The sequence below is a fragment of the Drosophila pseudoobscura genome, chromosome 2 (genome assembly GCF_009870125.1).
Source record: "Drosophila pseudoobscura strain MV-25-SWS-2005 chromosome 2, UCI_Dpse_MV25, whole genome shotgun sequence".
Taxonomy (NCBI): domain Eukaryota; kingdom Metazoa; phylum Arthropoda; class Insecta; order Diptera; family Drosophilidae; genus Drosophila; species Drosophila pseudoobscura.
Genome location: NC_046679.1, coordinates 18,269,853 through 18,283,640, shown reverse-complemented (window position 1 = coordinate 18,283,640; position 13,788 = coordinate 18,269,853). Strand labels below are relative to the sequence as shown.

At 39.2% G+C, this 13,788-nt stretch overlaps 4 protein-coding genes across 9 annotated transcripts; 3 read left to right on the top strand and 1 right to left on the bottom strand.

The window, feature by feature from the left end:
* Positions 1-771: 771 nt before the first annotated feature.
* LOC26533261 (protein midgut expression 1) lies at positions 772-4,821 on the top strand. Its single transcript, XM_033385963.1, has 3 exons — positions 772-905; positions 4,311-4,546; positions 4,613-4,821. The coding sequence occupies exons 1-2, from the start codon at positions 871-873 to the stop codon at positions 4,504-4,506; spliced, it is 231 nt and encodes a 76-aa protein (XP_033241854.1). The 5' UTR covers positions 772-870; the 3' UTR covers positions 4,507-4,546; positions 4,613-4,821.
* Positions 4,822-6,629: 1,808 nt separating this feature from the next.
* LOC6897455 (formin-like protein 20) lies at positions 6,630-9,076 on the top strand. Its single transcript, XM_002137567.3, has 3 exons — positions 6,630-6,897; positions 6,967-7,572; positions 7,782-9,076. The coding sequence occupies exons 1-3, from the start codon at positions 6,867-6,869 to the stop codon at positions 8,930-8,932; spliced, it is 1,788 nt and encodes a 595-aa protein (XP_002137603.2). The 5' UTR covers positions 6,630-6,866; the 3' UTR covers positions 8,933-9,076.
* Positions 9,077-11,462: 2,386 nt separating this feature from the next.
* LOC4802104 (histone-lysine N-methyltransferase SETMAR) lies at positions 11,463-12,583 on the top strand. Of its 5 annotated transcripts, XM_033376951.1 has the most exons (4): positions 11,463-11,825; positions 11,886-11,918; positions 12,015-12,311; positions 12,378-12,583. In XM_033376951.1, exons 1-4 carry the CDS (start codon positions 11,627-11,629, stop codon positions 12,533-12,535), a joined length of 687 nt encoding a protein of 228 aa, XP_033232842.1. In that variant the 5' UTR covers positions 11,463-11,626; the 3' UTR covers positions 12,536-12,583. The 5 variants fall into 5 exon arrangements, with proteins under 5 accessions (XP_033232842.1, XP_033232841.1, XP_033232843.1 ...); XM_033376950.1 differs by having other exon boundaries at positions 11,463-11,918; XM_033376952.1 differs by lacking the exon at positions 11,886-11,918 and having other exon boundaries at positions 11,464-11,825; positions 12,210-12,311.
* On the bottom strand, positions 12,300-13,738 carry LOC4802103 (lysophospholipase-like protein 1). Of its 2 annotated transcripts, XM_001359050.4 has the most exons (3): positions 13,675-13,738; positions 12,576-13,299; positions 12,300-12,521 (listed from the first exon to the last, which is right to left on the bottom strand). In XM_001359050.4, the coding sequence occupies exon 2, from the start codon at positions 13,284-13,286 to the stop codon at positions 12,579-12,581; it is 708 nt and encodes a 235-aa protein (XP_001359087.2). In that variant the 5' UTR covers positions 13,287-13,299; positions 13,675-13,738; the 3' UTR covers positions 12,300-12,521; positions 12,576-12,578. The 2 variants fall into 2 exon arrangements, with proteins under 2 accessions (XP_001359087.2, XP_033232844.1); XM_033376953.1 differs by lacking the exon at positions 13,675-13,738 and having other exon boundaries at positions 12,576-13,345.
* Between the last annotated feature and the right edge of the window lie 50 nt (positions 13,739-13,788).

Below are 13,788 nucleotides of genomic sequence, written 5' to 3'. Positions count from 1 at the left end.
GACGCCTAGTTCTCAGACACTATAAGAGCTAGAGTAATGAAATTTTGAATCCAGACTCCTACAATATCACACTGAATCAGGTTTGTTTTAAAATTTTGCCACTACCTTTTCCGTTCCATAAAGGACAAAAATCGATGGCACTCATAATTTTGAAGATACAAGAAAGCCAAAAACAGAAAATGACCATATATAGCAGACTGCAGAATCTTAATCAGATCTGATTATTATTATAAACAAAATAAAAATAATAATTTGAGTGGCTACGCCACGTCTCTGAAATAATGGCTCAATGCAATAACAATTGGCGTTTTCGTGCTAACAGCTGTATCGATATATCGGAATAAAGGCTCTGTAACACATTACAGAGGATTTTGAGTGCGTAATACACTAGAACCACTAACCATACAGTATGTACATATGTATGTACAGTATACCATACCATACAGTATACATACATACATATGTACATACTGTATGGTTAGTGCTAGAACATACTATATTGTGCGATTAGCACGAGATCAGAAAATTAAACATATCGATGACAAAATTTTACGAGAACGGCACCAAAAAACGAAAACGGAACGTTTTGACTGACAACCCAAAGTTGCGTGAATATATTCGTGCCAGTGTTTCTTAATTTCCATTAGTACGCTACTGAACGCAAAAATATCCACGAATCTTATTCGGCTGCTATAAAACATTCGATTGCTGGGCGTGCTATCGATATATTCCATGCAATGTTGCAGCAACATTTTGGGTGTGTTTTAAGCAGCATGTTCCTAAGGGGAATCTTATCTTGTATCTTTCTAAATGCAGCAAACAAGTTCCTTGTCAATCTAATACAGACGCCTGTTTAAAACTCACCGAAAAATGTGCAAGTGCCTCGCCGGTAACGTAGCGTGTTGGTAAGTAGCATACATATATACTGTACATGTTTGTAAAATAATTGCGTCTTTGTGAGTGAAATTAATGTGTATCTACAAATGTTTTTATCTACTGCTGCGTATAGATATACAGAAAGATACAGACACACAAAAGAAAAGGTCTGTAGAAAGTGTGTTGAAAGAAAAAGATCAATTGTGTTTTCGAGTAACTTGGATATGCAAGTAAGAACCATTCTGACAAACATTCATACATGCATATGTACATATGTATGTACATACATATATGTTTAATGTATAGAAGTACATATAACTATGGAGATATAAACAAACAGTATCTAAATATCAGACTGTGTATTTTCAAATGCTTTGTTGAATTATCCGCAGAAACAAAAAAGTCTTACTCTAAGGGACTTGTGTTTTGGCCAATCGTATGATAAAATTATGCGATCTTGGTTGTTCAAACATATATGTACAAACATATGTATTTATATATGTACATCCAAATGTAAATGTGAATACGTATATGGCCTGTGCAAGGCAAGATTGCTTCAAACTGGAGGGACAGAACTGATCTTATCATGAATACCTATGGAGGTGTACACAAGTACATTCAAAGAAATATGTATACTGTATGGTTTAGGGGATGTTTCCGTTTTTCAATATTCTCGGTTTAATTCTTAAAAATTAAAAACATCATTCTCGAATTTACTGAAAGCTCGCAAAAACGCTTACTATTACAAAATGTAACTTAAATTTTGTCACACTTGTCGTAACCCCAGAATGGCGCTCTGTTTTCTTTTCTGACAAAAATAAAAAAAAATGTATACTTAAAGAGTATAGAAGTATATTAGTTTTGAATGTGTGTAACACCCAGAAAGAAGCGTTTCCAGCCCCATAGAGTATATACATATGAATATATTTATTCTTAAACAGCCTCAGTAGCCGAATAATTCTGCATACATACATATGTATGTAACTATTGCTGTCCACAAAAATGAGCATAAATTGGACCGACTAACATACTCTAGTATGGGATATGCGTTTGGAGTCTTTAAACTTGAACAATATCTCCAATTCGGATGGATTTGGAAACTTTGTTACAGACCGACAGGCAGACAGGGCTCAATCGACTCGGCTATTGATGCTGATCAAGAATATATGTATATACTTTATGGGGTCGGAAACGCTTCCTTCTGGACGTTACACAAATCCATTTTCACCACAAATCTAATATACCCCTATACTCTTTTTGAGTATCGGGTACAAAAACTATGGGGAATGATTGCATACAAATTTATGTACGATTGTTTTTATTATTAAACGAAAATGAAGAAACTTTTATTATACTTTTTTCATATGGCTCCAAGCTGCCTGGCTCCAGACTGTCTCGGCTCCAGACTGTCTCGACTCCAGACATTCTTGTCCTTGGCTCCGCTTAGACGGAATGAAATCATTGTTTGGTTTTCTAGGCATATGATGCTCCCCAGAACTCGACACTGTGTTGGCAATGGCCAGTTTCACATTTCCCAGTGCAGCAGAACTCGGGGGTGAAAATTTCATTTGATAAAATTTTGTACGCAATTACAAAAATGTATTACGTCATACATACATATGTAGGTAAATATTTATATTCTTAAAAAGAAAATCCTATTTAATATGACAGACCGGGACTTTATTATACTTATTGCAATTTATCAGTACTATACTAGTATATTTTCACATACTTAAACTAGCTGTACTGTTAATAAGAATCGCGATCTGACCCTGTACTCAGTTTCTATTTACATATCTACATACATACATACATATGTATGTATTTAACTTTATGAAATGGGTCCAAGCACGCTAATAAATAGTGGGGGTGACGGAATGACAGTGGAGTATTTTTTCTAGTACTAGTCCCAATGGGAGACAGCTAACGGTGGGGAAAGTATCCTTCTCTTAGATTAAATACATAGATGGTATATGCCGGTCATAAAAACCTACCCCGTGCTGGTAAGGCACACTGGGAGATAAAGAGGGCGCTTCCGAGTAAAATTGGAAATTGGTTTCTTCACTCTAACTATAAAATTGATCCAAATAATGAACTATTACTTTAGTTCTTATATTCTTCGAGAGCCCGACCTCAATTATATTGAGACTGATCAAGAATACCTATATACATATGTACGTTGGCATATGGGGTCGAAAAACAAGCCTGTATTATCTATCACATAAATTTACAATAATTTGTTACATGTATTATATAAATTTGCCTGAATTATAGTATATATATTTTTTTGTCTGCATCTTGTGTCTGTTCTAGGGGAGCACCCTCCCTATACATTTTCCTTCTAGCACGCAGACAGAGCCCCACCACCAACAAATGTGAAATACACAAACAGTTTTGCGTATTTCACTTTATCTGTATCTGCGCTATTCAGCAAGCACTTTCATATAAAAATACTTCTATGTATGGCGAAAACTTTATACATACATATATAGATAGGTATACGTGTGTGTACATAATAACGACACTATGAAACTCCACATTTCCTCTATGAACCGAACTGACGTTTTTGAACCATTTCTTACTAGTTGGAAAGTTCAATGCACTATTTCGCGTACGAATCTGCCTGTGGCCTTGCCGAATTTAGAGATGCACTGAGTTTGATCCCAGTTATCTTACATTTACGTAAGAATAACACCAGTTCGGCTTTCTGAGGGTTCTGATCGGTTCTGCCGATTTAATGATTATTCAAAATGAAGATTCCAGAAGTTTACTGATTGTTGGCAGGAACTTGCCCATTACCAGTGGTCCTCCACTGGTCCTCAGCTGAGCTGAGAGAGTACAAGGTCATTGAGGAACTGATTCCACCAAAGTGGGGATGTAAGTCCTCCCTGTGGAGTACCTCTTGTGGCCTTTTTCCGTGATGGTGGGATACATAAGTTAGCATTTATCGTTCGGCTCTGGATACCACCGAGCCACTGCTTCGGCTCCCTTGTACTACTTGATGGTCTTCATGGCGGCAGTTGACGTTCGAGATCTATCCTTCACGACTTGTAGCCTGCCAGCCACGTTCGTTGGTTCTTCGCCTCGTCCGCCTTTATCTTCTCCACTGGTTCAGCAGCTAGTAGACCTGAAGAGTCCTGGATACCTCAAGGGAATGCTTAAGCGGATGGACGTTATGCTACCCGAATTTTAAATAGTCCCATACATCATAGCATCTTCTGTTGGCAATCATGCCGCATGGAGGATTTACAAAATTTGATTAAGCACGCTCCACTGTGCTAATCCACTTCTCACATAGAAAATTATAGGGATAATAGGGCCCTAACACCATACAGCGCAGTGTGTATGTACAGTCAAATCGTGAGTTTGGCGGGCACGAAGTATTATTTATAAATAACTTGCATATATAAAGTTGTATTTCTTTGTCGTTTCAGCTGCTTTAATTGCGCCCTTAGTGTGCTAATATCAATCATCAGTACATTTCTAATCGTTTTCATTGTGGTCGGCTTGGTTGTGTACTTTGTTTACTACCACGAAAAGGAGGATGATGTCTCTAAACTCAAAGACACGGTCACCGATAACTTCCAGTCAGGCATTGACAAAATAAAAAATGCTCTAGGCAAGACATAAGCTTGCGTATAAAAATAAGTGGAGTAATCGAAATCAACCTGTAAATATTTTGATTTGTATTTAATCACTGGCTCACACAATTTACGAATATTCCATTTTTTTCTAGAATATGCCACCAACCACCTACTGAAGCGAAAAGCCGAATGCCAAAATGATGATAATCAAGCATTTCCAGTACCAGTACAAATAAACAGTTCACCATTTGATTGGTCCCGAATCTCTATATACAATCATGTTCCAATAGATATATATATATTAATATATGTAAAACACAACTATTTATACCCTTTTAAATACAGAAAAATTAAATTCAAATCAAATGGTGTAAAATAAAACGAAGTCTTTGTGTGTATTCTTGAAGATCGACCATAACTCGAACTGGGAGATAAGTAAATGAATTGAGTAACTTATGAGTAGGCTATTTTAAAACAGATTCAATCCTGCGTCATCAAACCACCACGTCAAGTAATATTCAAAAACTAAGAACGAGTCCTAAAATACGGAAAAAAGGATTTTATGCCTCTACGACAACTAAAATTTTTAGAGTATACATTTTTCAATTTTAAAGTGTCATATGGTGCGGAAAACAGGAACGACTGCTAAAAAGTTGAATTTAAAAAAAAATACAATAAACAGACACTCGAATATCTCACCTTTAGTAACATTGCATGGAAGAACGACTTCCGGTTATGAAAATTAATAACACGAAAGATATAACATAATAAATCCAAATCTAGAAACGCTGTTAAACCGTAATTCCTAATATATTTTTCAAAAAATATCAATACCTCAGCTAATGCTAAATTCTTTTATTATTATTAGAAGGCCTTATTGCATTTCGACCATATATCAATTTTGTTACCCTACAGCAGGATTATATTGAAGAAGTTTAAACACTTTGGTAACCCATTCCTCACCAAATGTTAAGATCTCTCTCTATAGAGAGCAGGGCATTCACATACAATAGGATGTATTCCGAGCGTTGCATATTTGAGAGACCCTTGTCACACAATTGAAGCATAGTATTCAGTTCTACTCTTCTCAAAGTACGAATACGAATTTTATAAGAAGTTTCGGATTCATAGACTAAGCTACAAATTAACTGACTCTGCATCAGAAAACTTTCTTATGCACTGTGCATGGGACACTGTATTCCTGTCAGTACCTCTGTTCCATATAGATCTCACAAGAAATGACCAGTCCCCTGGTCCATCAAGCTAGAGCTCAAGACCTTGTTATAGCTAGATTTAACCGTAGATCGCCCTGTATCGGGAGCCACGCCGTTAAAAGACACACTTACTTAGTTCCTTCATCCCACAACCAATTTATGTGGTAACACCTCGGATAAGGGGTTTTTCAGAGCATGTCTTAAGCTCGGCCATATTACGACTAGAGCAGGGGGCACCTCGAGCAGGATGTGGCTCTTTACTACATATGGTAAGTTCTTATTTTTCCAAAGGTGGAAACTATATTTATTTATCGTAGATAGGTATTATATTAAGCTTTTAACAATATGTAAAAAAAGTATGATAAGTGGGTTTAATTACGAATGAGAATAAGAAGCATGTTAAGAAAACGCAAAATGCAACTACGAAGATTATTATGAATTTATGTACTTAGCGGTAAGTCAGATAAGAGAGCTGTAACACGTATCAATTCGTCAAAATTCAACGCTAAACGTTGCGTACGAATGCATATAACTTATTAATTGATTTATTGTTTAGGGTTGCATTTTGACACCAATTTTTTCAGCCCATTCACTTGAATGATACCAAGATACTACCAAGATCATTCAGCATGACACCCGAAGCGTTCTCTTACGCAATATTCGTGGATAGCGAAGGCAGAAAACCTTTACACTTTCGTTGACTTTGGGTTCGCGGTTCTATTCGTGTTAATCATATGCAGGCGCGCGACTCCAAGTGTGAACAAGTTTATTGAAATACATAGCTAATTAAGAGACAAAGGGTTGGTCCTCTGCAAATTTGTCTCTTTTCAGGCCAGACTGTTGGAACGAGTCGTAAAGACGAACAATAGCCAACAATGAATATGTTCTTCAAAAAATACATAAATATAAACGGATAAACATACTGATGTATTAAATACTTCAGAGACGGTCCACATTTTGAACCGACAAAAATTTACATAAGTTAAAAGAATATCAAAAGACATCATTTGACCAAGTTTGCATATTTTTCTAGAGATTTGCGACGGAGATCTCTCAATGGACATGATATAACGGTTCTAGTGAATCTAGATTAATGAAAGTGATTTAAACAAAGTATTCATAAAAGGTAATGACCCCATATGGTATAAAAGTGATAGATTAAGCAGGGAAAGGTAGCAGATGCGTTTTAACCATGAAGCTGTTCACAACAGCCTTCTGCCTAAGTAAGTGAGTCACCGATAGACACCCAGCTCGTCCACCTCTAACAAAACAAAACAATACTTCATTTCCAGGCTTGGCCTTCAGCCTGGCCAGTGCAAAGAAAGTGGTTCAAGAGACCGGAAGACTCATCACGATCCAATCCCCAGCACCGGCACCGGCACCGGCACCACCTCCACAGCAGAGTGTTATTTATAAGCTTCCTCCGCAGCATTATTACCCGCCGCCCCCACAGCACTGCAACTGTCCGCCTGGCCCGCCCGGACCCCCAGGGCCTCCAGGGGCGCAAGGGCCTGCTGGCCAACCAGGTGCAAAAGGCCATAAAGGTGAAAAAGGTGATCGAGGGGAAAAGGGGGAGAAAGGGCACTATGGAATGCCGGGACCTCCAGGACTACCAGGGCCAATAGGACCACCTGGCCCTAGCAAGTACCGTGGCGACCATGACCATCACCATCACCACCACCCACCGCCAGGACCTCCTCCTCCCCCTCCCCCTCCACCGCCGCCACCGCCACCGCCGCCACCACCACATCACCATCACCACCCACATCCCCCAATAATACCGCCACCGCCAATAATAATTCCCATTCCGACACTGCCACTGCCACCGCCTCACAAAGGAGGCCATCATCATCACCACAAGGGATCTAAAGGACCCCCTGGACCCCCAGGGCCCCCAGGTGAGCTACTGAAATGCACACTGAAGTGCATACATAATTACTTAGAAGAGAAAACATGAGAATTAAGTAGCTCGAGATACCTTTACTCTCTGGAAAATCCAATCAGGCTTTTATATAGTCACATTATCAGTTAGAAATTGTATCGCCTATGCAATTATTTTCTTAATTTGTCCAAGTACTAATAATATTTAATCTCGTATTATCTACAGGAACGGGACCGCCTGGACCTCCAGGACCTCCAGGAAATTCCCATCATCATCATCCACATCCTCACCCCCCACCACCACCACCACCGCCGCCACCGTATCCCTACCCACCGACGGTACCATACCCCACTCCACCGCAAATTCCATGGTTTCCAGTTCCTGTACCAGTACCCTGGCCCTCAAAGGGGCACAAAGGTGACAAAGGGCATTATCACCATTATCCTCCATCGGATGGTCACCACAAGGGTGGACATCATCATAACAACCACAACAAAGGTGATCATCATCATCATCATCATCATCATCCACCTTCCCATTGGCCACATTATCCCCACGAGGGAGGACATAAAGGTCACCACCCTCCCCCGCCGTATGGAGGTGGACACAAGGGTAACCCACACGATCCACAGCATGGAGGGCACAAAGGTGGCCCACACGATCCACAGCATGGAGGGCACAAAGGTGGCCCACACGATCCACAGCATGGAGGTCACAAGGGTGATCATCACCACTCTTCTTACCCGCCGAACAATCACCACAACCCCGGAAATGGAGGACATAATCATAACCATCCTAGTTCACCATCTCACCCGCAACCTGATCCACACAATCCTTATCATGGAGAATCCCATGATCATCATCATCATGACAACCTTATTGGGCCCGATCAGGACCACAACGGAGGTGAAGAACAATACCCGCGTGATGGTCTGGATGTAGATGCTGAAGTAGAGGTAGAGGAAGAGGAAGAGGGCGTTGAGAACATTATTGACGAAAGTATTCAGGACTCTGCTGAGACCGAAGAATCTACGCACGTCGAACCGACTGAATTTGAACAGTATTCCGAGAATACTAGCTATATCATTTATGAAAACAACACACTGGACATAAACGATGGAGCTGCCTCCATGGAGGAAGGAATGGAAGAGATTAGTGAGGATGAAAACGGAAGTGCACCAAACAATGTTGAAACAGACGGAGACGATGAGGTGTTAGTAGAGAATCAAATAGAGATTGAAACCTTGAATGACGATAACCAGTCTACAGAGACTGATCCTGTGCAGGAGCGAGCCAACAAACGACCAATTATCTTAGCTATTGGAACCCCACGAAATCCATTTCACCTGTACGCATATGATCACTACAACTCATGAGCCACCGGACAAGACGAAGGTTACCGAAAATAAATATTATAGCTGAAATTAACACATGAAAAATTTCCGGGCCTTGAATTTCTACCATATTTGAGGTGTATTTTGAAGTCAAAAATACTTAGATCAGCTAAATTTAACTTTTATTGATGAAGGAAGTACCCCGCATTGCCAATGCTAAAATCCGGTGCAATGAATTCAATCGTGGACGTCCTTCGTTGCAGGACGAATTTCGTTGGGGTCGTCCAAAATCATTTTCTCTGCCACAAAATATCGATGCTGTCCGCGAATGAGATAGATATAGAGACATCCTTGAGCATTAGCATAACTTCCAACTGTCACTGTTACCTTAAGTCATACTGCAGCCGTGAAAGAGGGACTTAATCCCAGATTTCCCCGCTGAAATCACATACAGAATGTAACTCTGGATCGTGCATAGTTGATCCGTCGTCAGCAGGGACTTAGAATATCAACATTTTAGTATTGCGAGGGATGGTACAGTCATCTGCTGGGCTGTTTCGGAGTTCAGTAGAGCGACCTCCTGAGCCTGTGTTGCAGTTGTGACCTCAACTTCCTCAGTCTCTTGGTTGGCGCGTGTGTCGTCGTGACCTATCTCACCATGCTTTCCGCTGGCCTCAACATGGCCCTCATCCTCTTCACTGCCTTTCCATCGACCTCATCCGTTTTCAGCCAGTGTGGTTTTTTGGAATCTCTTTCCTCGGTTCCATAGGTGTCGCTGGGGACTTTTGGCCTCCTCCTTGGGAGTTTCCGTCTCTAGAAGAAACCGAAGTCATTTCCTAGCAGCCCCGCAAACAACGCGCTGAAACAGACCTGCCAAATGTTAATATACCTTCAAGAGTATACAAATATTCAGAGCTCCAAAACTATCAGAAAAAGGAGGTGCAATGAATACATAAAAAAATTAATTGAATATACATATTTCTTTACTATTTGAGTACCAGTCCTCGTAAAAAATGGTTTATATGTATTGTAAAATGTAAAAGGGAAATATTGATGGCATATTCTTTGCCTGGAGTTTACAAATGAGAACAATCGTGAAGGCAATATTTAATAAAATCGATATATTAAAAACCATTTTGAAGCCATCGACTCGATGAAATTGTACCAGGCTCTCATAATATGATGGTATGCTTCCTGTACGAATCCATGTGCATGTGCCGCCGATTCCTGCCAATCGTTCAGCGACTTCGATTTGGACCCGATTGTATGTATGTATACTCGTATTGGGTCTGTCTGTGTTTTGAAGCGGGCTTCTCTAGAACCTGCGCACTGACCATAATATGTATTTTGTAATCCGAACTCTCTCAGGTCTCAGTGTAACATAATAAGGAACAGAAAAAAAAAGTGAGAGCACAAGAGAGCTCTTTCTTCTTTCACCTGACACTTATAATAGCTGGTATGACAGGGATGGTTTTATTTAATTTCAAATTTAACCTATCCCAATACAGTAGACACTGTCGTTTTTGTGTTCTCAGCGCCTGGTAAGAGCTCAACTAAGTTTTCTTCATGACAAAGTCACACTACTTATCACGCAATATGTAACTTATATGGAACAATTATTATTATTGTATATTCGGATTATTGTATTATAATTAAAATGCATTTTTTTTAGAATTGTGTAAAACAGGTTAAACCTGTCGTATAATTTATATTTATATTATATTTTGTTAACCTTTCCGAAGGAATAGTGTTTTAAGCAGTGTTTTGCAAAAAACCTTCTCAACCCCCAGAGTTTTTGTAAAGAAAACTTTCAAAATTTTGTATGATTCCTTAATTGAAGAAAAACCATTGAATATAACATTTTCCCATTGCATGAAGAAATTAGATATGTGGAGTTAGCTTTAAAACTGCTTATATGCTTGCGCAAAGCCCACAAGCCAAGGAATAACTAACTAACTTTTTCACCTGTCTCCCTTTTTCTATTCTATAACCAACATCAGTTTGGTTTAATTAGTTTAGTTTTCTCGTATCTTCGAATTTGTCACAATTTAAAAATACACTTTTAACAGTGTGATATCACAGTCTGGTAACAAAATTGGGTTGCCCTAGCGCTTATAGTCTCTGAGAACTAGGCGTTAAAAAGACGGACAGACACTCACTTTTGCATTCGAAAGATTCATATTTCCCAGGTGGAAATTCTTTATCAACTTTTCCCACGTATTGTGAAGCTCTAAACCATGCCGCAATAAACGTTACTAACTTAAAAAATGTTTCTTTAAAATATAATTAATTTAATGATAAATGACGGGAAGAGGAGGCGGCGCATATTAAGACATTAAAATGTCTTCTTCCCGATATTATCAACATTTAAAAGGATAGTTGGGCGCGAAGGTAGTCTACCCATGGATAGAACCACAACGAACTAGAGCAAAATTCGAATTATTTACATGTCTTTCTCACAAGATTCCGTGATGTTCGTATATCCATCATATGCATACATACATACATTCCATACAGTTGCGCGCCCTTTAAGAATATTTAACCCATTCTATCGGACAATTCTACGATATTGCCATCGATGGTTTTGCAGCCCTAATGACCAGCTGCTCTAAATTCATCACAAAACATTTCTAAAAATTTGTAAACAAATTCGACAAGAAAGCTAATATTGTAAAAAAAAGTATAGGCAGGAGACTGAATTTATTGTTCCTTCTTATTGGGATCCGTACTATTTTAATGGCACAATCTCGAATGGTAGTGAATGACGACTATGAACACCCAGATCATCTAGAATATATTCTAGAATCCGTTCTGATGCCCAGTGATGAAAGCTTAGATTTCAATCTGTTAAGGAACGATTACAACTCTGTGCTTTTACACAAATGTCAATGCGATAAAGGCGGTTGTGCAAATAATGAAAGATGCTCACACGGTGGTGCGTATGAGTACTGTCCAGATGGAAAAGAATTGATTCAAAGGCAGACTAACAAAACAGGCAATATCCCAATTGTGGAGTGCAATTCCTTCTGTGAGTGTCGGATCGAGTTTTGCACTAATCGACTTGTGCAGTACGGTCCAAGAGCAAATTTGGAAGTATTTAATTCTCCGACTTACAAATCAAAAGGTGTCCGCACGAAAGTAAGCATTCCTTGTGGTGCCTTCATCTGCGAATATGCAGGGGAAATTCTAACTATTTCTGAGGCCAAACGACGCATAGTTACCAACAAAAAACTGGGATCAATGAATTATGTGCTAATACTCAACGAATACACTAAGACCGATGACTGCTATGAAGATAAACGACAAGTCACCATTATAGATCCTTCTCGACGTGGAAATATTGGACGCTATATTAACCACAGCTGTGACCCCAATTGTCATATAACAGCGGTACGAATAGACTGTCCCATACCAAAAATATGTGAGTTTTATTAACTTTGTACAAGTTACCGGAAAATTTTCGTTTTATATATGTACATTTTTAAAGGTGTTTTCGCAGCACGCAGCATTCTTGCTCAAGAAGAACTGTGCTTTCATTACGGTGGAGAAGATCGATACGTAGAAGATCAAGCAAGTGATAGCAAGGCTTGCCTCTGCAGTGCTGATAGTTGTGCTGGTTTTATGCCAAATTCTAAAATAATATAGATTATTAAGGGATAATATTTAAAAAAAATTACCGACTTACCCCTCACAGTTTATTTTGTACATTGTTTTCAAGCGGAGGTAGCTTTTCAAGTATCCAAGACTCAAGATCAAGAAGCGACGATTTTTTCAGTTCATGAAGTGTATTTTTCATTGGTTGGAATGTACCATTGACTCCTAACATTTGAAGAGATTTAAAAGTCTCCAGGCCCCACTCAAGCGGTACTAAGGTATCGCCCTCACCATGAAACATTCGGAGCTCTGGAAGATGGTGATGTGAGCGCGACTGCAGGGATTCATAAACGACGGAGCTACGATTGAGAAAAGAAGAGTGGGCAAAGACACCCGCAAGTCCAGCATTCAAATGGTAGCCCGTATGCAAGGCTAACGCACCGCCCATTGAAAAACCGCCCACAATGATGCGGCTAGTTGGTATGCCTGCTGAAACCTCTTCTTCGATAAGTTGATGAACGATTTCGTAACACTGGGACATGCTCCTTTTACTTTCCTGTGCCGCAATGTTGACCGATCGTCGATCGAACCAAACATTGGACTCCTGGCCGTTCAACGGCGTATACTTTTGCATTGGTGCTGTTGGATATACGATTTTTATGTGCGGGTATTCCAAATTCCGACCCAACAAAAAGCGCACCCATTCCAGTATCCCCGGACCAGTGTCACCGGAGCCATGGAAAAATATTACGGATGCGCTCTGTTTGCTCGTTGCATTTATCGTCGTTAAGGCGGGTCTCATCTTTACTTCGGGGCTGTAGATCAAACAACAAATAATAATAATAATAAATTTGTGTGGCCCTCAGACATATACCGAAATATACATCACAAATTTCAAAATATACCGTAAATATACTGACGAATTATTTGTATGAGAGTTCCATTATATTCCTCGTTTTTGATATTCGGTTTAATATTACTAGCTAGCTAGAACCCTCATCTCTTAAAACATAATTTTATCCGATTGATAAATCAATTTCATACAAGATTGTTTATCTTTATGTCCTTAGCCTTATTGGATTGTTTATAAAATATGTTTTAAGCGTTATGCCGCGTCTTAAAATATACTGGAAACTAATCAAATATACGGTCAGACCGTCAGATATATACCTTCTCTTTTCAAAATGTACCTTAAATATACCGAAGGAAACGAAACAGGATAAAAACGTGTTTTGCGTGGTTCATGAACGAACAAAAAAGAACTATTATATTGAACGAACTGAATAAGTTAACTTTAACCCATT

What these genes read in the sequence shown, in the direction of transcription:
- LOC26533261 (XM_033385963.1), top strand. Translation starts at nt 871, where the DNA reads ATGTGCAAGTGCCTCGCCGGTAACGTAGCGTGTTG. An exon ending in GCCGGTAACGTAGCGTGTTG is followed by an intron (nt 906 to 4,310) that starts GTAAGTAGCATA and finishes TTGTCGTTTCAG; the next exon opens with CTGCTTTAATTGCGCCCTTA.
- LOC4802104 (XM_033376949.1), top strand. Translation starts at nt 11,627, where the DNA reads ATGGCACAATCTCGAATGGTAGTGAATGACGACTATGAACACCCAGAT. An exon ending in CTGTCCCATACCAAAAATAT is followed by an intron (nt 12,312 to 12,377) that starts GTGAGTTTTATT and finishes ACATTTTTAAAG; the next exon opens with GTGTTTTCGCAGCACGCAGC.
- LOC4802103 (XM_001359050.4), bottom strand. Translation starts at nt 13,286, where the DNA reads ATGAGACCCGCCTTAACGACGATAAATGCAACGAGCAAACAGAGCGCA.
- LOC6897455 (XM_002137567.3), top strand. Translation starts at nt 6,867, where the DNA reads ATGAAGCTGTTCACAACAGCCTTCTGCCTAA. An exon ending in CACAACAGCCTTCTGCCTAA is followed by an intron (nt 6,898 to 6,966) that starts GTAAGTGAGTCA and finishes CTTCATTTCCAG; the next exon opens with GCTTGGCCTTCAGCCTGGCC. An exon ending in TGGACCCCCAGGGCCCCCAG is followed by an intron (nt 7,573 to 7,781) that starts GTGAGCTACTGA and finishes TATTATCTACAG; the next exon opens with GAACGGGACCGCCTGGACCT.